Source organism: Felis catus, chromosome X (assembly GCF_018350175.1).
Source record: "Felis catus isolate Fca126 chromosome X, F.catus_Fca126_mat1.0, whole genome shotgun sequence".
Taxonomy (NCBI): domain Eukaryota; kingdom Metazoa; phylum Chordata; class Mammalia; order Carnivora; family Felidae; genus Felis; species Felis catus.
Window position 1 is genome coordinate 84926114 of NC_058386.1, and position 24361 is coordinate 84950474.

At 39.4% G+C, this 24361-nt stretch overlaps 1 protein-coding gene across 3 annotated transcripts in view; it reads left to right on the plus strand.

The window, feature by feature from the left end:
* IL1RAPL2 (interleukin 1 receptor accessory protein like 2) overlaps positions 1–24361 on the plus strand; it is a 1211101-nt gene that overhangs the window by 599419 nt on the left and 587321 nt on the right. For all 3 annotated transcript variants that reach the window (XM_045051172.1, XM_045051173.1, XM_045051174.1), the window contains one exon: positions 23696–23969. In XM_045051172.1, coding sequence (XP_044907107.1) covers positions 23696–23969 — 274 coding nt within the window. The remainder of the gene's footprint in view (positions 1–23695; positions 23970–24361) is intronic.

The window sequence follows — 24361 nt, forward strand, 5'->3', positions numbered from 1 at the left end:
AAATCTTATCCAAGTATATGTTGGGCACATGGAGGCAAAGCCATGCACCACTGTGCGATGTCAAATGCTAGCTATATAAACAGCTGTAAACAACAGGCTGTTGACATGAGCTACTTCCTTTGACCAGGGAATTCAGAGTAGGTGGATAAAGGTAGAGAGGGTGGTGTCACAGATGGAGAGAGAAAAAGGGCACTCATTAACTGAACATTGACAACAGTATCTTTGTTTGCATTTTCCCTTTTTAAAATTTGCTTATTCTTTTTACCTGGGCTACTAGGAAGTTAAGCACCATAATGAAAGATTAACAAACCTTTAAGAAGAATTTATTGTGTATCAACACTCTACCAGATGCTTTTGACCTGAGCTATTTCAAATGTGTCTCCTGACAACATCAGGAGGGAGAGAGTCAAACCCCACCCCTACTCTAGGCACCCCACCCCTGCCTAGATCCCAAACATCAGCACCTCTAACACCAACCACTGCCTGTGCCTAGGACCATTTTATGATGAAAGAGAAGGAAATCATCATTCTTTTCTGATACATAATAATAATAAGATAGTAACTTGGGTAAAAATATTAGTTATATGTGACAATCATTCCCATCCATTAATACAAGCAGTGGTTAAGAGAATGGAATCTGGAATCAAACTGGCTGTGGAATTTCAGGCAAGACATTTAACCTCTCTGAATCTCAATTTGCTCAAATGTAAACTAGGGATATCTATAATACCTACCGTGCTTACATGGTTGTTGTGATTAAGTGAGTCGATGCATGTAAAACACTTAATTAAGCAGCATCTGATACACAGTAAGGAGTTAAGAAACTCTCCTATTATTAATATCATCATCATTACTACTGTGTGCAAGTTATAACTCATTTAAATCTGATAAAAACCCTGTAAGGTGTGAATTTCTCCCTATTTTAAAAGAAGCATTCATTCCTAATAGTATTAATTACAACTATGGTACTAACATAAATGCAAATGATAACAATATTAGTGAGGCCTCATAATTATGTCCATTTTACAGATGCATGCCAAGATTCTTAGGAGTGGTATTATGATTATAATACCAATGTAATGTAAATTATCAATATTCCCAAATCATCTCAATTTCAGAGGCAGCAACAGATAACACCATTATCTTTATATATGGTGTTATCCATTATTAGGATAGATGCTAAAATAACATAAGTAATAATAATAATAGCAACATTAATTATGTGATATATGATTTATGCCATTTCCAAGAGGGGAAGAATACCACACCAGCATTACCAGGAATGTTAGGTACTATAGTTTTTTTTTTTAATCACAATAATGCAAATAACTGTATTAATGTTTCACCTAAGTCATCCTGATTCTGATGAGATGAAAAGGTTAACAGCAGGTCTTCTTAGCAGTGCAGAATCAATTTAGTATTAATTATGTTTATTAATGATTAAACTGTTACACTTACTGTAATACTTGTAATGCAATTATGGTATACATAATATGAGTTAATACATTTGTGGTATTCATTATAATAATGATTAATGACATAATCACTTAGTTATGACCTGAATTATAATAATAGATACCATAAAGGTGAAATAATTAAATAATATAATAATGTAAGCACAAATAATAATGGATGCAGGGCAATTATCCCCAATTAACAAAAAGTAAAGCATAGCACAAGTCCTCCTGGTGGTGCTTGCTAGTTAACTAATATTATAACATTATAATATTAATTTAACTACAGACAATATTATTATGGATGTGCTATAATTATGCCTCTTTTACCATGGGGACAGTCAATACCCAGGCACAGTGACATATATTAGTTCTTTAATGTTAACCTAAATGCACATAGTAACATCACAGAATGTCCTATTACCATACCACTTCTGAGAGGGGAGAAGGCGAGGCCAGCATCCGGGGTAGCGAAAAGTGTAACTATGGCGCCAGCGCTACGCAGATGCACGCTACACCCAGGAAGTGCTCCGAACCTGGCCCTCTCCCTGGCGGGGATGGGCAGGGCCAGCTGCGCAGTGGATGGCGCCCCCTTGAACACCCTCTCGACCACGTGGGTGCTACAGGTACTTACCCTGCGCCGCATCCCCCAATCGCCCCACCCCCAGCTGAGGCATAGGCTTCCGGCCGGCCTGCGTTCCCTCACCCCTTGGCACGCCTTGGCAAGCTCTTTCAAGAGCGCTACCTTATAGCGTCGGTCGCTGGGGAGAGGCGCTCCACCGCTCCAGTGTTGCGGACATTTACTCCTGGAGGCCATGCGGGCCAACCCACCCCCCAGGTGCCCGTTGGCTGCCGCCGCCCTCCCAGTCCGGGAGTAGACGAGAGGGGATGGGGAGGGGGTGACCGGGCGGGGCTGCCGCTGGGAGCAACGGAGGGGAGAAACTGTTTCCCCCTTCCATTATCATCCTTCCTGGACACCAATGTAGATGAGGCTGGAGTTCAGGGTGCCGACCATGCACACGTTGTGAGTGGATGGGGAACAGATGCGCTTGGGGTATGGAGTAAGGAAAGGAAGTGTTCAGGGTCTGGGAGATGCTTCTGAGATAATGTGAATGGGTGGAGGTTGTCAAGCCACCCATCCCTTTGTCCGGTTTGTCCTGGAATCAGTAATTGCCCCCATCCCCAACTTATTTGAACAGAGTAATGAAGAAAGTTGGCAGCCAGTGAGCTAAGTGGATATCTGAGGGAACAGCGTACTAGGCATAGGGCACAGCCATTGGAAAGGCCTGGAAGCTAGAAGAAGCTCTGCTGGTTTTATGAATTATCAGAAGGGCCCTAGCGCAAATAACAAAAAAAATATCTACTAACTAACATGTAAGTCTCAACTTTAGTCCTACACTTCTTTTTTAGGATAGTCACAACTTTATATGATAAATGTTTATTTAAACGTATTTTATATAAGGCATATATTAGGATGAATCACAAAATTGTCAATATTTAAACTTTTTGGCTTATAAAAGCAGCCATTTCAGTGATTCAAACTATTATAGTTAACTTATAAATATATTTATTTATAACAATTTACTTTATACTATAAATATACACTATTATTACATAAACATAAGGTGAATATATTATACAAATATATGCAAATTTATAAGCAACAAGTATGATATGCAATCTGTAAGAGTAAATCTATATGTAATTTATAAAATGTAAATATTATATGCAATCTTTAATAATGTAGTATTTTTATAATATAGCATATACCAAGTATAGGTATATACATATTACTCTACACTGTTTTATGTAATTAATATGAAAACACATGCTAAAATATTTCATAATGGTCATTTGAAATGAAATTTATAAGTATTATGACTTACCCCTGCCTTAAATTTGGAAAATAAATAATGACCTAACTTTAATATAAAGAGGATATAAAAGACACTTTTTATTGAAATAATGTGTATTGTTACATATAAATGCTTGGAAAGTACAATAGAAGAATTAATAAAATAGATACGTAGTTAATAGAAGTAGTAGTAGTCAAAGTAGTAATAGAAAAGACTTGCTGAGTACTATCTGTGTGCCAGGCACTGTTCTAAGCATTTGAGGTGCACTGATGTATTTAATCCTTACAGCCCCCTGACAGTCAGAACCAGCAGAGGGTTTCCATTATTTGGTTAGCTCAGCAGGATGAGGGGTTTATAGTGGCCAAATGATGTGCTAAACTTGCAAATGTAGAGGGAAATAAGTTATCTAAAGAAGATGACTAAGCCCTAATAGGTACTTACTTTGGAGTCACTTTTCTAGTTGACACAGAATTTGATTTGCAATAGAGGCAGCCAGGTGCAGAGTTGAAGATGTGGGCCCTGCTTGTAACTTTTAGAACCTCGCTATTTGATGAGCAGGAATTGTGTCTCTGCCATGAATCAGAACTTTCTCCATAACAGAGCAGAACTTCAACTGAGGTTCAATCAGAGGTCTTATCCTGAAATCTGTGTGGCAGCACATGGCACGAAAACAACTAACTTTGGGCAGAAAACACCTACAGACTCTGAGGTTTGCCCCCACTAGGGTTCTGTATGTGAGACATACAGTGTGCACGTTATGCGGAATGTGCACACCTCTAAGCACACTCTCTTAGACCTCAGTTGACTGGAACCCACATCACAAGAGCCCTCAGTTAAATGGCTTTCATTCCCACCTATATTCCCCATTGTAAGAAACTTTTAGTCACTATAGTAATTTTTTTCAGGATACCTATTTATGTATGCAAGAATCTACAAGTTGGAAGGAATAGTGGTTATATCTAGACAGGAGTTTGAGGTAAGGATGGGACTGTGTATGGTGGTTAGAAGGGACATTAGCTATATCAGCAATGCTTTATTTCTTTTTTTTAATTTTTTTAATGTTTATTTTTTTAATATATGAAATTTATTGACAAATTGGTTTCCATACAACACCCAGTGCTCATCCCCAAAGGTGCCCTCCTCAATACCCATCACCCACCCTCTCCTCCCTCCCACCCCCCATCAACCCTCAGTTTGTTCTCAGTTTTTAACAGTCTCTTATGCTTTGGCTCTCTCCCACTCTAACCTCTTTTTTTTTTCCTTCCCCTCCCCTATGGGTTCCTATTAAGTTTCTCAGGATCCACATAAGAGTGAAACCATATGGTATCTGTCTTTCTCTGTATGGCTTATTTCACTTCGCATCACACTCTCCAGTTCCATCCACGTTGCTACAAAAGGCCATATTTCATTTTTTCTCATTGCCACGTAGTATTCCATTGTGTATATAAACCACAATTTCTTTATCCATTCATCAGTTGATGGACATTTAGGCTCTTTCCATAATTTGGCTATTGTTGAGAGTGCTGCTATGAACATTGGGGTACAAGTGGCCCTATGCATCAGTACTCCTGTATCCCTTGGATAAATTCCTAGCAGTGCTATTGCTGGGTCATAGGGTAGGTCTATTTTTAATGTTCTGAGGAACCTCCACACTGCTTTCCAGAGCGGCTGCACCAGTTTGCATTCCCACCAACAGTGCAAGAGGGTTCCCATTTCTCCACATCCTCTCCAGCATCTATAGTCTCCTGATTTGTTCATTTTGGCCACTCTGACTGGCGTGAGGTGATATCTGAGTGTGGATATGATTTGTATTTCCCTGATAAGGAGCAACGCTGAACATCTTTTCATGTGCCTGTTGGCCATCCGAATGTCTTCTTTAGAGAAGTGTCTATTCATGTTTTCTGTCCATTTCTTCACTGGGTTATTTGTTTTTCGGGTGTGGAGTTTGGTGAGCTCTTTATAGATTTTGGATACTAGCCCTTTGTCCGATATGTCATTTGCGAATATCTTTTCCCATTCCGTTGGTTGCCTTTTAGTTTTGTTGGTTGTTTCCTTTGCTGTGCAGAAGCTTTTTATCTTCATAAGGTCCCAGTAATTCACTTTTGCTTTTAATTCCCTTCCTTTGGGGATGTGTCGAGTAAGAGATTGCTACGGCTGAGGTCAGAGAGGTCTTTTCCTGCTTTCTCCTCTAAGGTTTTGATGGTTTCCTGTCTCACATTTAGGTCCTTTATCCATTTTGAGTTTATTTTTGTGAATGGTGTGAGAAAGTGGTCTAGTTTCAACCTTCTGCATGTTGCTGTCCAGCTCTCCCAGCACCATTTGTTAAAGAGGCTGTCTTTTTTCCATTGGATGTTCTTTCCTGCTTTGTCAAAGATGAGTTGGCCATACGTTTGTGGGTCTAGTTCTGGGGTTTCTATTCTATTCCATTGGTCTATGTGTCTGTTTTTGTGCCAATACCATGCTGTCTTGATGATGACAGCTTTGTAGTAGAGGCTAACGTCTGGGATTGTGATGCCTCCTGCTTTGGTCTTCTTCTTCAAAATTCCTTTGGCTATTCGGGCCTTTTGTGGTTCCATATGAATTTTAGGATTGCTTGTTCTAGTTTCGAGAAGAATGCTGGTGCAATTTTGATTGGGATTGCATTGAATGTGTAGATAGCTTTGGGTAGTATTGACATTTTGACAATATTTATTTTTCCAATCCATGAGCAGGGAATGTCTTTCCATTTCTTTAAATCTTCTTCAATTTCCTTCATAAGCTTTCTATAGTTTTCAACATACAGATCTTTTACATCTTTGGTTAGATTTATTCCTAGGTATTTTATGCTTCTTGGTGCAATTGTGAATGGGATCAGTTTCTTTATTTGTCTTTCTGTTGCTTCATTGTTAGTGTATAAGAATGCAACTGATTTCTGTACATTGATTTTGTATCCTGCAACTTTGCTGAATTCCTGTATCAGTTCTAGCAGACTTTTGGTGGAGTCTATCGGATTTTCCATGTATAATATCATGTCATCTGCAAAAAGCGAAAGCTTGACTTCATCTTTGCCAATTTTGATGCCTTTGATTTCCTTTTGTTGTCTGATTGCTGATGCTAGCACTTCCAGCACTATGTTAAACAGCAGCGGTGAGAGTGGGCATCCTTGTCGTGTTCCTGATCTCAGGGAAAAAGCTCTCAGTTTTTCCCCGTTGAGGATGATGTTAGCTGTGGGCTTTTCATAAATGGCTTTTATGATCTTTAAGTATGTTCCTTCTATCCCGACTTTCTCAAGGGTTTTCATTAAGAAAGGGTGCTGGATTTTGTCAAAGGCCTTTTCTGCATCGATTGACAGGATTATATGGGTCTTCTCTTTTTTTTTTTGTTAATGTGATGTATCACGTTGATTGATTTGCGAATGTTGAACCAGCCCTGCATCCCAGGAATGAATCCCACTTGATCATGGTGAATCATTCTTTTTATATGCCGTTGAATTCGATTTGCTAGTATCTTATTGAGAATTTTTGCATCCATATTCATCAGGGATATTGGCCTGTAGTTCCCTTTTTTTTACTGGGTCTCTGTCTGGTTTAGGATTCAAAGTAATCCTGGCACATAGAATGAGTCTGGAAGTTTTCCTTCCCTTTCTATTTCTTGGAATAGCTTGAGAAGGATAGGTATTATCTCTGCTTTAAATGTCTGGTAGAACTCCCCTGGGAAGCCATATGGTCCTGGACTCTTATTTGTTGGGAGATTTTTGATAACCGATTCAATTTCTTTGCTGGTTATGGGTCTGTTCAAGCTTTCTATTTCCTCCTGATTGAGTTTTGGAAGTGTGTGGGTGTTCAGGAATTTGTCCATTTTGTTGGCATATAATTTTTCATAGTATTCCCTGATAATTGTTTGTATCTCTGAGGGATTGGTTGTAATCATTCCATTTTCATTCATGATTTTATCTATTTGGGTCATCTCCCTTTTCTTTTTGAGAAGCCTGGCTAGAGGTTTGTCAATTTTGTTTATTTTTTCAAAAAACCAACTCTTGATTCCGTTGATATGCTCTACAGTTTTTTTAGATTCTATATTGTTTATTTCTGCTCTGATCTTTATTATTTCTCTTCTTCTGCTCGGTTTAGGCTGCCTTTGCTGTTCTGCTTCTAGTTCCTTTAGGTGTGCTGTTAGATTTTGTATTTGGGATTTTTCTTGTTTCTTGAGATAGGCCTGGATTGCAATGTATTTTCCTCTCAGGACTGCCTTCGCTGCGTCCCAAAGCGTTTGGATTGTTGTATTTTCATTTTCGTTTGTTTCCATATATTTTTTATTTATTTTTTATTTATTTATTTATTTTTTAATTTTTTTTCAACGTTTATTTGTTTTTGGGACAGAGAGACAGAGCATGAATGGGGGAGGGGCAGAGATAGAGGGAGACACAGAATCAGAAACAGGCTCCAGGCTCTGAGCCATCAGCCCAGAGCCCGACGCGGGGCTCGAACTCACGGACCGCGAGATCGTGACCTGGCTGTAGTCGGACGCTTAACTGACTGCGCCACCCAGGCGCCCCTCCATATATTTTTTAATTTCTTCTCTAATTGCCTGGTTGACCCACTCATTCGTTAGTAGGGTGTTCTTTAACCTCCATGCTTTTGGAGGTTTTCCAGACTTTTTTCTGTGGTTGATTTCAAGCTTCATAGCATTGTGGCCTGAAAGTATGCATGGTATAATTTCAATTCTTGTAAACTTATGAAGGGCTGTTTTGTGACCCAGTATATGATCTATCTTGGAGAATGTTCCATGTACACTCGAGAAGAAAGTATATTCTGTTGCTTTGGGATGCAGAGTTCTAAATATATCTGTCAAGTCCATCTGATCTAATGTCTCATTCAGGGCCCTTGTTTCTTTATTGACCGTGTGTCTAGATGATCTATCCATTTCTGTAAGTGGGGTGTTAAAGTCCCCTGCAATTACCACATTCTTATCAATAAGGTTGCTTATGTTTATGAGTAATTGTTTTATATATTCGGGGGCTCCGGTATTTGGCGCATAGACATTTATAATTGTTAGCTCTTCCTGATGGATAGACCCTGTAACTATTATATAATGTCCTTCTTCATCTCTTGTTACAGCCTTTAATTTAAAGTCTAGTTTGTCTGATATAAGTATGGCTACTCCAGCTTTCTTTTGGCTTCCAGTCACATGATGAATAGTTCTCCATTCCCTCACTCTCAATCTAAAGGTGTCCTCAGGTCTAAAATGAGTCTCTTGTAGACAGCAAATAGATGGGTCTTGTTTTTTTATCCATTCTGATACCCTATGTCTTTTGGTTGGCGCATTTAATCCATTTACATTCAGTGTTATTATAGAAAGATACGGGTTTAGAGTCATTGTGATGTCTGTATGTTTTATGCTTGTAGTGATGTCTCTGGGACTTTGTCTCACAGGGTCCCCCTTAGGATTTCTTGTAGGGCTGGTTTAGTGGTGACAAATTCCTTCAGTTTTTGTTTGTTTGGGAAGACCTTTATCTCTCCTTCTATTCTAAATGACAGACTTGCTGGATAAAGGATTCTTGGCTGCATATTTTTTCTGTTCATCACATTGCAGATCTCCTGCCATGCCTTTCTGGCCTGCCAAGTTTCAAAAGAGAGATCAGTCATGAGTCTTATAGGTCTCCCTTTATATGTGAGGGCACGTTTATCCCTTGCTGCTTTCAGAATTTTCTCTTTATCCTTGTATTTTGCCAGTTTCACTATGATATGTCGTGCAGAAAATCGATTCAAGTTACGTCTGAAGGGAGTTCTCTGTGCCTCTTGGATTTCAATGCCTTTTTCCTTCCCCAGTTCAGGGAAGTTCTCAGCTATTATTTCTTCAAGTACCCCTTCAGCACCTTTCCCTCTCTCTTCCTCCTCTGGGATACCAATTATGCGTATATTATTTCTTTTTAGTGTATCATTTAGTTCTCTAATTTTCCCCTCATACTCCTGGATTTTTTTATCTCTCTTTTCCTCAGCTTCCTCTTTTTCCATAACTTTATCTTCTAGTTCACCTATGCTCTCCTCTGCCTCTTCAAGCCGAGCTGTGGTGGTTTCCATTTTGTTATGCATTTCGTTTAAAGCATTTTTCAGCTCCTCGTGACTGTTCCTTAGTCCCTTGATCTCTGTAGCAAGAGATTCTCTGCTGTCCTGTATACTGTTTTCATGCCCAGCGATTAATTTTATGACTATTATTCTAAATTCACTTTCTGTTATATTATTTAAATCCTTTTTGATCAGCTCATTAGCTGTTGTTATTTCCTGGAGATTCTTCTGAGGGGAATTCTTCCGCTTGGTCATTTTGGATAGTCCCTGGCATGGTGAGGACCTGCAGGGCACTTTCCCTGTGCTGTGGTGTATAACTGGAGTTGGTGGGCGGGGCCGCAGTCAGACGTGATGTCTGCCCCCAGCCCACCGCTGGGGCCACAGTCAGACTGGTGTGTGCCTTCTCTTCCCCTCTCCTAGGGGCGGGATTCACTGTGGGGTGGTGTGGCCCGTCTGGGCTACTTGCACACTGCCAGGCTTGTGATGCTGGGGATCTGGTGTATTAGCTGGGGTGGGTAGGCAAGGTGCACAGGGGCAGGAGGGGCAGGCTTAGCTCGCTTCTCCTTAGGTGGTCCACTTCAGGAGGGGCCCTGTGGCAGCAGGAGGGAGTCAGATCCGCTGCCGGAGGTTTGGCTCCGCAGAAGCGCAGAGTTGGGTGTTTGAGCAGAGGGAGCAAGTTCCCTGGCAGGAACTGGTTCTCTTTGGGATTTTGGCTGGGGCATGGGCGGGGGAGATGGCGCTGGCGAGCGCCTTTGTTCCCCACCAAACTGAGCTCTGTCGTCAGGGGGCTCAGCAGCTCTCCCTCCCTTTGTCCTCCAGCCTTCCCGCTTTCTGAGCAGAGCTGTTAACTTATGACCTCCCAGAGGCTAAGTCGTGCTTGCTGTCGGAACACAGTCTGTCAGGCCCCTCCGCTTTTGCAAGCCAGACTTGGGGGCTCTGCTTGGTTGGTGAGCTGCCCCTCCGCCCAGGCTCCCTCCTGCCAGTCCGTGGAGCCCGCACCGCCTCGCCGCCCTTCCTACCCTCTTCCGTGGGCCTCTCGTCTGCATTTGGCTCCGGCGACTCCGTTCTGCTAATCCTCTGGCGGTTTTCTGGGTTATTTAGGCAGGTGTAGGTGGAATCTAAGTGATCAGCAGGACGTGCGGTGAGCCCAGCGTCCTCCTAAGCCGCCATCTTGCAAACCTCCAATAATGCTTTATTTCTTTAATAAAACAAAGCTACTGAAAGCAAATTGGAAAGAAGTTCACATTATTAAATTTGGATGGTAAAATCATGGGAATTTGTTTTATTATTCTTTTTAGTTCTCTGTAATTTTGAAATTAAGGAAAAAAATCAAAAAGTATATTACCAGGGAGAGATTTTTCAATTTAGCACATATACATCTTGTCTTCTTGATGAAAGACCTTACCAACCATCAGATAATCTGATTTATTGGTGCTTCATTAGAGCTTGTCTAGTTTAATGCCTCCATTTCTTTTCAGAGTAGAAACTGACTTTCTCAAATGTCATGTATATTTTTAAATGGGCAGAGGTGAAATGAGAACCCAGGGTCTCTGATCTCTAGCTAGCTCTATGTTCTTTTCACTCTGTTATGCCTTTTTCTTATACTGCCTTGGCATTGGAGTCTAGGGTGATGACCCCGAGGGCCTGACAAATCCTCATTGAATCCAGAAAGATTTCGGTCTCATCATGATTCTTTAGTTACTAAAGCAGAAAATTGGATTTGGATGTTTTATTTTTTATTTTTTTATTTTTAATGTTTATTTTTGAGACAGAGAGAGACAAAGAATGATCAGGGAGGGGCAGAGACAGAGGGAGACACAGAATTGGAAGCAGGTTCCAGGCTCTGAGCTGTCAGCACAGAGCTCGAACTCACAAACCGCAAGGTCATGACCTGAGCAGAAGTTGGACGCTTAACCAACTGAACCACCCAGGAGCCCCTATTATTTTTGACTTTTAAATTTGCGTCCAAGTTAGTTAGCATATAGTGCAACAATGATTTCACGAGTAGATTCCTTAATGCCCCTTACCCATTTAACCCATGCCCCCTCTCACAACCTCTCCAGCAACCCTCTGTTCTCTATATTTAAGAGTCTCTTATGTTTTGTCTGCCTCCCTGTTTTTATATTAGTTTTGCTTCCCTTACCTTATGTTAATCTGTTTTATGTCTTAAATTCCTCAGATGAGTGAAGTCATATGATTTTTGTCTTTCTCTGACGGACTAATTTCACTTAGCATAATACTCTCTAGTTCCATCCATGTAGTTGCAAATGGCAAGATTTCATTCTCTTTAATTGCCAAGGAATACTCCATGGTATATATATACCACATCTTCTTTATCCATTCGTCCGTCGGTGGACATTTGGGCTCTTTCCATACTTTGGCTATTGTCGATAGCACTGCTATAAACATTGGGGTGAATGTGCCCCTTTGAAACAGCACACCTGTATCCCTTGGGTAAATACTTAGTGGTGCAATTGCTGGGTATTAAGGTAATTCTACTTTTATTTATTTATTTTTTTGAGGAACCTCCATACTGTTTTCCAGAGTGGCTGCACAAGTTTGCATTCCCCCTAGCAGTGCAAAAGAGATCCTCTTTGCATCCTCGCCAACATCTGTTGTTGCCTGAGTTGTTAATTTTAGTCATTCTGACTGGAGTGAGGTGGTATCTTACTGTGGTTTTAATTTTATTTCCCTGACAATGAGTGATGTTGAACATTTTTTCATGTGTTTCTTAGCCATCTGGATGTCTTCTTTGGAAAAGTGTCTATTCATGTCTTTTGCCTATTTCTTTACTGGATTATTTGTTTTTTGGGTGTTGAATTTGATAAGTTCTTTATAGAGTTTGGATACTAACCCTTTATCTGATATGTCATTTGCAAATATCTTCTCCCATTCTGTCGGTTGTCTTTTAGTTTTGTTGATAGTTTTCTTCTCTGTGCAAAAGCTTTTTATCTTGATGAGGTCCCAATAGTTCATTTTTGTTTTTGTTTCCCTTTCCTCTGGAGACGTGTTGAGTAAGAAGTTGCAGCAGAGGTCAAAGAGGTTTTTGCCTGCTTTCTCCTCTAGAATTTTGATGGCTTCCTGTCTTACATTTAGGTCTTTCATCCATTTTGAGTTTATTTTTGTGTATGGTATAAGGAAGTGGTCCAGGTTAATTTTTCTGCATATTGCTGTCCGGTTTTCCCTGTACCATTTGCTGAGGAGACGGTCTTAATTCCATTGGATATTCTTTCCTGCTTTGTCAAAGATTACGTTTGTGGGTCCATTTCTGGATTCTCTATTGTGTTCCATTGATCTGAGTGTCTGTTTTTTGTGCCAGTACCATATTGTCTTAATGATTACAGCTTTGTAATACATCTTGAAGTGTGGCATTGTGATGCCTCCAGCTTTGGTTTTCTTTTTCAGAATTGCTTTCGCTATTTGGGCTCTTTTCTGGTTCCATAAAAATTTTAGAATTATTCTAGCTCTGTGCAGAATGCTGGTATTCTTTTTATAGGGATTGCAGATTTGGATGTTTATTATTATTTTATTATTGTTTCCATTTTATTTTTTATTATCTTTTAGGAATATAACTTATTGTCAAATTGGCTTACATACAACACCCAGTGCTCATCCCAACAAGTTCCCTCCTCAATGCTCATCACCCATTTTCCCCTCTTCCCCAACCCTCCATCCACCCTCATTTTGTTCTCTATATTTAAGAATCTCTTGTGGTTTGCCTCCCTCCCTCTCTGTTTGTAACTGTTTTTCCCCCATCCCTTCCCCCATGGTCTTCTGTTAAATTTCTCAAGATCTACATATGAGTGAAAACATGTAATATCTGTCCTTCTCTGACTGACTTATTTCCCTCAGCATAATGCCTTTCATTTCACACACGTTGCTGCAAATGGCATGATTTCATTCTTTCTCATTGCCAAGTAGCATTCCATTGTATATATAAACCACATCTTCTTTATCCATTTGTCACTTGATGGACATTTAGGCTCTTTCCATAATTTGGCTAGTGTTGAAAGTGCTGCTATAAACATTGGAGTACATGTGCCACTATGCATAAGCATTCCTGTATCCCTTGGGTAAATTCCTAGTGGTGCTATTGCTGGGTCATAGGGTAGTTCTATTTTTAATTTTTTGAGGAAACTTCACACTGTTTTCCATAGAGGCTACACCAGTTTGCATTCCCACCAACAGTATAAGAGGGTTCTCATTTCTCTACATCCTCGCCAGCATCTGTAGTTTCCTAATTTGTTCATTTTAGCCACTCTGACTGGTGTGAGGTGGTATCTCAGTGTGGCTTTGATTTGTATTTCCCTGATGATGAGTGACGTTGAGCATCTTTTCATGTGTCTGTTGGCCACTGGGATGTCTTCTTTGGAAAAGTGTCTATTCATGTCTTCTGCCCATTTCTTCACTGGATTATTTGTTTTTCGAATGTTGAGTTTGGTAACTTCTTTATAGATTTTGGATACTAACCCTTTATCTGATATGTCATTTGCAAATACCTTTTCCCATTTCGTCAGTTGCCTTTTAGTTTTGTTGATTGTTTCTTTTGCAGTGCAGAAGCTTTTTATCTTCATGAGGTCCCAATAGTTCATTTTTGCTTTTGTTTCCCTTGCCTTTGGAGATGTGTCGAGTAAGAAATTGCTGCGGCTGAGGTCAAAGAGGTTGTTGCCTGCTTTCTCCTCTAGGATTTTGATGGTTTCCTGTCTCACATTTAGATCTTTCATCCATTTTGAGTCTATCTTTGTGAATGGTGTAAGAAAGTGGTCTAGTTTCATTCTTCTGCATGTTGCTGTCCAGCTCTCCCAGCACCATTTGCTAAAGAGACTGTCTTTTCCATTGGATACTCTTTTCTGCTTTGCCAAAGATTCATTGGCCATACATTTGTGGATCCAATTCTGGGTTCTCTATTCTATTCCATTGGTCTATGTGTCTGTTTTTGTGCCAATACCATACTGTATTGATGATTACAGCTTTGTAGTAGAGGCTAAAGTCTGGGATTGTGATGATGCCCGCTTTGGTTTTCTTTTCCAACATTACTTTGGCTATTTGGGGTCTTTTATGGTTCCATACAAATTTTAGGATTGTTTGTTCTAGCTTTGATAAGAATGACAGTGCAATTTTGATTGGGATTGCATTGAATGTTTAGATTGCTTTGGGTAGGATTGACACTTTAACAATATTTATTCTTCCAATCCATGAGCATGGAAAGTTTTTCCATTTCTTTGTGTGTCTTCAATTTCCTTCATAAGCTTTCTATAGTTTTCAGCATACAGGTCTTTTACATCTTTGGTTTATTCCTAGGTATTTTATGGTTCTTGGTGCAATTTTAAATGGGATCAGTTTCTTTATTTCTGTTTCTGTTGCTTCATTATTGGTGTATAAAAATGCAACCAATTTCTGTACATTGATTTTGTACCCTGCAACTTTGCTGAATTCATGTATCAGTGCTAGCAGCTTTTTGGTGGAGTCTTTCGGGTTTTCCATGTAGAGTATCATGTTGCCTGCAAAAAGTGAAGATTTGACTTCTTCTTTGCCAATTTGGATGCCTTTTATTTCATTTTGTTGTCTGATAGCTGATGCTAGGGCTACCAACACTATGTTAAACAGTAGTGGTGAAAGTGGACATCCCTGTCTTGTTCCTGATCTCAGGGGGAATGCTCTCAGGTTTTCCCCATTGAGGATGATATTAGCTGTGGGCTTTTCATAAATGGCTTCTATGATGTTTAAGTATGTTCCTTCTATCCTGACTTTCTTGAGTGTTTTTATTAAGAAGAATGTTGTATTTTGTCAAATGCTTTTTTGCAGCTATTGACAGGATCATATGGTTCTTATCCTTTCTTTTATTAATGTGATGTATCACGTTGATTGATTTGTGAATATTGAACCAGCCCTGCATCCCAGGAATAAATCCCACTTGATCATGGTGAATAATTCTTTTTATATGCTGTTGAATTCAATTTGCGAGTATCTTGTTGAGAATTTTTACATGCAGATTCGGATGTTTTAAAAAAGACTTTCAACAATCCAAAAGTTAATCTATAGCGAATGTGAAAATCAATTAACCAAAGCAGTTCACTCCATTAGCACTTAGTTGTGCAAAGTCTAATGTAATGAAAATATACAAAACTACATTCAGTAAGACCTACTAAGTGTCTGATCCATGAGGTACTTGAGCATAGATGAAAACAAACAGACAAACAGGAGTCTATGACCTTGAACCAATGACCCAATTAATATGGTAGGAAAACGAGGATGCCATTCCTAACTTACACCTAGGTAAACTAAAGTCTGGGCATGACTCAGATTTGTTTGGGGAGGATTTTAAGGTGGGAGAAGTGGTATGAGGTTGCAGACAGGAAAGAGCTGAGTGGGCAAGGGCCGACAGCATAACTGTTCCCTGACAAGCATGACTAGGGTAGGACTAGGAGTGAGGAGGTCATTCTGTCAAGAGCAAGGTGTCTGATTTGGAAGAGCTTGCGTAGTAGAATTGTTGATTTTGGCTGACTTACCAGAGAATCGTGAGTTCTGGGACAGGGATGTAGCATAGATTTTATTTTTTATTCCTGTTTCTAGTGATGCTGGCTAATGGAAAGGTGGCAGTCACTTGTAATTGTGAACACATTTTGTACATTTGGGTCTATCTCCTGATATTTCTATCAAAGTTTGGACACATCACTGCTTCCGGTGGTGGGTAGCAGTAGGAAGAATCTTAAGGTCTTTGATAAATACAAACAACTTTGGATTATTAGGAGATTTGGGAGGAAAAAACCTACATGATTTCATCCCATAAACATTTAATGAATGCCTACTATGTGCAATGCACCAGACCTTGTCCTAGGAATACAGAGTAAATGAGATGCCCATCTAACTGGGAAGATGTGTAGACAAAACATATGGTGAGGGGAAAGGATTCATATGGAGCAATGAAGTATGGTTTCGTAGAAGAAGTGGCATTTGAAGCTGGATCTTGGAGGATTAGTAGATCTCAATAGGCACAGAGGCAAGGATATTCTAGAGGAAGGAACCAGAAGAACAAAGGCAGAGAGAGGTGATTGGCATATTCAGGGAAGGTGAGTATTGACTGAAGTATAGGATGTGAGGAATAATAGAGAGGGGCAGAAAAGACAAGCAGTCTAGGGTGAGCCAGGGGAGCCAGGCTTAGGGATTTGCATACTGGGAGTCACTGCAGATTTTGAGCAGTGAAAGGACATGGTCATATACTTCAGAAAGATCACTTTGGTAGCAGTTTAAAGGACAGATTGGAATGAGAGGGTTAGAGAATCATTTAGAAGAGAATTGCAATAGTCCAAACAAGATATGAGACTCGGACCTAGAGTTTCACAACTATGAAGATGGAGAGGAGGGGAAGAACTTAACTGTTCAGAAATGACTAGCTCCTATAATGTCTTATTGGAGGATCAGGGGGAGGTCAGTGGGAAGGGAAAGGCAAGATTCAGGGATGATTTTGAAAGATTTTTATTTGGATAACTGCATAGGAGGCAGAGCAGATTTGGCATGGAAGATAAATTCACTGCCAAGCATTCTGGATTTGAGGGGGCAGCAGAAAGCCTGCAAGAGGGGTTGGTGGGCAGTGCTGATATCCTGTCTCCCACAGGCTCATTGCTGCCACAGCCTCCATATTAACATTAGTGCATCTGAGAAGGGCTCCTGGCTAATGACTAATTCCCAAGGAAGCTCTCATCAGGTCTCAGGTAATCAGGAGTTGAGGAGTTGGTTGTAATGTTTCACGTGGCTTCACCTCCAGAACATAATTGAGGCTCATTTGTCACGTAAAGATCTAAGGAATGATCTTGACAAAGCATAGCACAGATCCTGTAATGAAAAGGAAATGAAGATGGTTGCCAGCCCATTATTAAGCGTAATAACTAGGTTGAAATGAGATGAAAGACTTCATTTAGGCAGAACTTTTTCATTGACGAATGGTAGGGGGTAAAAGTGTGAAAGGAAAGCATATAATCCAATTCATAAAAAGTGTGGAAATGCTTTTTAAAACCTGAAGCAATAATCAGTCATTCTATTTATAGAGCTGGAGTGGGGAATAGTTTCTCTATTGATGGATACTGATGCACAGATGAAAGTTTTAAAATAATTTTTTTTCTACTGACAGAACTTTATTTAAGAAATAATGAAATAGCTCTGTCCATATTTCCAGGCTGGGGCAAGGAGGCATGGGTCCAGTAGTAAGGATGCAGGCCATTTACTTCTTGAAGAGTTTGACATCTTGTGCTTGGGGCTGCCCACTTGAGGCATATAATGTTCACTGTGATGCGTATAAATACAAAGAAACTTGTCTTTAGGTATGTGTTTGGGGGAGAGCTGAGAGAAATAGAAAGTATTTAACTCCCACATTAAAATATTAAGAATAAAGAGAATAACATTGTGTTTAATAATTATAATACATAAATACAAATGTTAAACACACAACTTTATTCCTAGATTATAATTTTAGGAATTGGGCGATCATTCCTAAATATTTAGTTTTAAATAAATCAATATGGGTCAGATAAAATTGATCCAAGTTTTAGATCTGATCTTCAGAGGTTAAATCAAGTACACAAATTATTAAGAATGCATTACTCTGTAAGTACTGTGTGTAATTCATAAATAATTGGCATATATTATTTTATGGCTATTATTCCCACAATGATTATTGGAGGATAGATTATCAGTCAGCTGGAAAGGTCTACTCTCCAGGACAGGAATGTGTTCTTTGGAATACATATGACAATTTGGGTAGCATCAAGCAAATTTTTAATATTTTAATGGATCATGAGCTAGGATGAAGAGTATAGGAGGCAGTATATAGAACACGCAGTGATTAAGAACATAAGTTCTGGAGCCCAACTCATCTGCGTTGGGATCCACACTCTACCATCACCACCTGAGTGACCTTGAGAAAGTCATTTAAACACTAATTCTTTTTTTTCTCCTCAGTAAAATGGGAATGATAAGAGTCCCTATCTCCCTCAGTTAACATGATAATGAAATGAGAAAACAATGGCACAGCACCTATCACAGCACTTAACTGTTCTGTACTAAGAGCTCAGATAATACTAGTGGTTGCTATTGCAGCTTTCTGTGCTGGGTCATCCACCTGCTGTGTGTGTAACTGGTTACCAGTTTGAGCAAGAACTTAGTTGCATGCTCAACTTTTGGCTCCCTCTATCATCTGCATTGGTGCATCCCCAGAAGTGTGCTGTGATTCCCTCCCCAGCAACCAGTGGTTGGCAGATAGCAATTTCTCAATTTTAAAGGTCAGGAGCGGAAAATGCAAGTGCTGAACAAAAACTTGGACAGCACCCCCTCTAGTGGTGATTTGATGAATTGCCCCCAACAATTGCCCTGTTGATCACAAACAGGAGAGCTGCTATAAAAAAAGGGATATAGTTGACATAGTTACAAGAAAACACGTGGTTTAACAAATGAATTTATTAATCACAAACACATAATAAACTAGTACCAGATGTACCTAAGTTGTAATTAATGTCATCAAGATATTTGGAGCTTGCATATTTTCTCCTGTGCTAATTAGCCATTTTACCTGAACAGATTTCCAACTTGGGGTAAAAGTGCAGAATTAGCAATTCTATACATAGCTATATGTTCTATCCCCCAATAAAAATTGTAATTCACATAGCCATTACAGTCTGTAATTTTACTATATACAATACTTTTTTCCCAAGATAATATTATAATCATTGTTGATAATAACATCTTATCCTCTTTTAGGGATTAATAAACTTTTCTCAGGGTTTTGTTTTCACAGCAGGAAGGTATGGCAAGTTTTCCTCTGCTGGTTGTATTGAGGAGGAAGCCAAGGCTTATAGATTTTCTTTTGCCACCCAGAGCACTTTCCATAGGTTTGTATTAGATTTCACCCCTAGGAATCTCCTCTTGGAAAAATAAAATGCATGGAAACTGGCATGTTCCTATTTGTGTTTCATACCCTTCCTCCTCCCCCTCCTCTTCGAATCTTCATGTTACACTTCCTAAGAATATACTTGTTTGGAAGATTGGAATGAAAATGATTAAAATAGAGACCTGGGTTTTACAGAAACGTAAATCTAGGGAGTAGAGATGAAAATCTAAAGAAATACAGGTTTTTTTTAATACTTGAATTGCTATTCGTAAGATTTAAGAGTGAACAGACAATGGATAATTTATAAATAGGACGTCTTTTCTAATGGAATGATGGGAATATTTATAACCATATTGAGTTATTGTGAAGCAGAAAACAGGCATGCCCTCACTTACACTTTTGATGTGTTTGTGCTGTAGCAAGCTTCAATCCAACTGTAGAATTTCCCTGTTTTGGTGGGAAAAGTGTATCCCTTCTTGTAGTGCCTCTATTTACACTTGTGGCTGGTCAGTGAATCTCAGTTCTCAAATCACCTGTGGGAGAAAGTAGGTGTGTCCAGAAACCACTTTTCTCAGGAGCTCTTTGGGGGCCAACTTAAATAGGTGTGACTGGAGTTGTGAACAGAAGGGGGCTGGATCACTCTGGATTATAGGCCTGTGCTGATGAGATCAGGCTTGAAGGTTGGCTTCCTCTGTGGGCTACTCAATTCCACTGTGTCCCCAACCTGGCCATAGTTTGCAGCTTTGTCAGCTGCATCACAGTTCTGTATTTGCCAAATATGTATAAAGTGTCGACGTGTGAGGGGCTCTGAAAGTGTGACATATTATTGAAAAGTCCTTCTCATGATAGAAATGTGACTTGCACTGGTCACTTTTGGTGGCACCATCTTTGATTCCTGCAACGACCCTTGGCTAATTGAATTGTATGTGACCTTTCTCTTCTTCCTGCCTTTTTGTGACCTTCTCGTACCTTTCAGTGCTTCTCCCTTAACCTCACGGTTTCACTTCCTTTATGCTGCCTTGTCACCTGCCTTTCTAGGTCTCTTACCACAGTACATCCTTCTTAGTTGCTTCACTACTCCACAATCTAAAAAATAAATGTACTATCTCATATTCTATCTCCTTTTGCCCCACTCTCGGTTTGTTTCCTAGGACTAGAAATCCAAGAGAAACAAATCATACCATCATGTTGGAATCTATTAATGGTCTAATACTCTCTAGGTATAAGACTATAATGCCTTAACTCATGGGAATGGATTTCTACTGCTGAAAGATCAGTGTGGGAAAATATTTGGTGGCAGATGGTCCTTTACAGATCCCTGGCATCAACCCTTTGTCTGCTTTTGGGGAAGATTCCCTCAGGTCTCTCGAAATACTTTATATTGTAACCTTGTATTGTGGATGCTAAAGGAAAAGAATAAGAGGGATAACATTTGGAAATTGTTTTCCCCATTACTGCAAGGCTGTTTTCTGTCTATTGACTACCTTATAACTAAATACTCCCTTTGCTAGCTAAACAAGAGAACAGAGGAAAAGGAACTATGAATCTATTAAATCAAATACATTTTGCTCAGATAGTACTTAAAAGGAAATGAATTCTCAGTATACTCTCAAGGTTTGTATGATAAAGCTAACTGTAAAGGCTGTTACATGTCTTCAACTGCCTTTGAGTATGATCATTGTGTCTCAGGAGCAGATATTTTGATTATCTTCAATACCAACCATGTCCTGTCACTAATGGGCCAAACCAGCATGTTAACATTGTAAAGGTGTAGATTATACAGCAGATGGTTTAAAGGAAGTAACTAAAGGGATTTAGGGAACGAATGGAAAAAACATTCCAAAAGCTTTTTTTTTTTTTCATATTAAGTAGGTAATTATAGAGGTTGAAGCTACTTTGTTAAGCCAAATTTGTTAACTTGCTATGCATCTTAAGGTTGGGGGGGGGGGGAATTGGACTGTTATATAGCCTTTAAATCACCTCCAGGTTTTTATTGTTCTTGATGCATGGGAACAGTGTCACAGACAATCCATAACAAAGAATAATATAAAATACAATTAAAGATGATTAAACAATATTTTAAAAACTTTTTAAATCTATATTTGTTTTTGAGAGAGAGAAACAGCGTGGGAGCTTGAGAGGAACAGAGAGAGAGAGACACAGAATCCGAAGCAGGCTCCAGGCTCTGAACTGTCAGCACAGAACCCCACGCAGGGCTTGAACCCACGAACCATGAGATCATGACCTGAGCCGAAGTCAGACACTTAACCAACTGAGCCACCAAAACAATAAATATTAAAATTATGTTTAGTCTGGAGATGTATCGCCAGTAATTTACCATGACCTAGAATGTTTAACTAATGCAGATTTCCCCTATTATTGACAGTTAATGAGACTGATACATGACAGGTAAACAACCAATACCAGGGAGTGAATTAAAAAAAGCCCCTCCCGCCAAGAAATAGCTTGTCATCAGTACATATTTATTCTAATCCAGTTGTACCTTCTTGCCTTCAACAATGCATCATGATCATCAAAATCCATAGTGGTGAATCTGGTGCCTTCTGAATCCTCAAAGAAAGTTCAAATGCCCTTCAGTATAAATTTAGAATGAGATATTTATTTGATTATTGATTTATTTCTAATGAATATTTCTCATACAGAAAAGGATTTGAGGCAGCTTATAATAAAAGCCCATACGTAGCAAAGCAGTGAAAAATGAAGTCAGAAAGAGATTCCAGAATCGACAGAGTCCAAAAACTTTCTTAGGCTGTAGACTGCTTCAAAGATCTGTTAAAGAGCTGTGGAACATCTCCCCAGAAAAGTATAACTATGCAAATAGGCACAAAAACCTTGAAGTCTATCCACGTACCCACCCTGGGTGTCCTTGAACCCAGGTCAAGAACCTGTGTATAGAGAGGGGGGTGTCTGGGTGGCTCAGTCGGTTAAACATCCAACGTCGGCTCAGGTCACGATCTCATGATTTGTGGGTTCGAGCCCCACGTCGGGCTCCGTGCTGACAGCTTAGAGTTGAGTCTCCCTCTCTCTCTGTCCTTCCCCTGTTCATGCTCTGTCTCTCTTTCTCTCTCTGTCTCTCAAAAATAAATAAACGTTAAAAAATTTTAAAAAAGAACCCTTGTATAGAGAAAGCAAAATATGGAGGTAAGATAGTTATTGCACTTGAGTATTGCATTTAGCCCTGAGCTTTCTGTCAACTGAGGTTAAAAGATGGCTACAGGGTTCTCAACTTCTAAAAAAGGAAGCAGGTCAGTTTACAAGATTATAAGTGAAAAATATAATTTTTAAATGGCAATGTTTATACAGTTTTGTAAAGGGTAATAAAGTAATATAAAGGGAGGTAGCATAATTTGGTGAAATTCTTTGAAATTAAGTAATTGGAAGTAGAATATCTATGCTAATTGTGTTGCAGGCATATTAAATTAGTCAGTGTCTCATTTCTAGCCATTCTGGAAAAGAGGGAATTTACTGTATATGTCTTTCTTTAATGGTAGATTTACCCATCTAATATTATTTGATCAAAGCTGATATTAATATAATATATTCCCATGAGCAAATACCAGCTAAACAGTGAGAGAGGCCTTAGGTTATAAAAAGAAATCAAACTGTGATTAAATATCTGCTATTAATAGGTCATACCATGGAAAACTGGCATATAGATAATGGCAGATAATCACTTTAGGTGCCTACTGCTTTCAACTTTTCTCAAAGACAAATAAATAACACAGTCATTCCTGTCACAATTATAGGCAGAGGCACTATAGGGTAGGGGTAAAGAACACAGTCTGTAGAATCAGAGACTGGTTTTCTACCACTTATTAACCATGTGACTTTGGGAAAAGTCATTGAACTTGTCTGAGTCTCAGTTCTTTTCTGTAAAATAAGAATCATAAAAATGTGAATCTAAGGGCTGCTCTTAGGCTGTACAAGTGTCCCCTGGAAGTATTTCTTTTGTGGGGCTCCTGTCCAAAAAATTTAAGTCACCTAAAATCAACATGTCACTGTCATCCTAGAAGTCCAGTCTCACACAATCCTGTGAAGCAAATACCACATGACTAACAGGAGTAATACATTTGCCAGGCCATTCTGCCAGAATTGGGACCTTGTGGTGGGGCCCCAGGACAGCCACATAAACACCAGTGCTGGAACTACTTGGAGGATCCAGTTAACTGCAAGCATAAGTTTGCTGTGAGGACTGGGAATTCCCCCAAAGACAAAGTGATAGAACAGGGATCCTCTCTGCCAAGGTCTAAAGAGGATATTGGTCTATCTTAAAGGATCATTGGGAAGATTAAATGAGGTAATCTATATAAAGCATTTGACATGAAAATTCTGTAAAGCCTGGCTCACAGTAAGTACTCAGTACATGTTGGCAATGATTAGTATTATAATTAGTATTAACAATACTCAATGCATTTCATGCCCAATCTGGTTTTCTTTCAGTGGATGGCTGCATTGACTGGTCAGTGGATCTCAAGACATACATGGCTTTGGCAGGTGAACCAGTACGGGTGAAATGCGCCCTTTTCTACAGTTATATTCGCACCAACTATAGCATGGCCCAGAGCACTGGACTCAGGCTTATGTGGTACAAAAACAAGGGTGATTTGGAAGAGCCCATCATCTTTTCAGAGGTCAGGATGAGCAAAGAAGAAGATTCAATATGGTTTCACTCAGCTGAGGCACAAGACAGTGGTTTCTACACTTGTGTTTTAAGGTGAGTGCTGTGTGAAAATATTGCTCAATACCATAGTTAGTCATGTTTTGATTGGGCCTGGAGTGTATGGAGGTGTTGCTCACATTATACAGTGAATATCTTTGCAGTGCATGGGGAGCTTCAGTAAGTTCAATTGTAATTATTTATTGGGACTACACAAATTCTTATCAAGTTTTCATAAAATGGGACTTACATTTACTGTGCATGCCCATAGAATTTTATAAAAGTTTGTGTTTCATTTCTTAACTCCACCCCTACTGTAGGGTCTTCTAACAATTGTTTTTTCATAGAGCCAATGGGCTCAATGTTCTTAATATCTGACTATGAAAATGGCCTAAAGTATCATTTAAAGTAAGTTCTCTACTTTTTTTGTTGATAGAAAATAGCTTCAG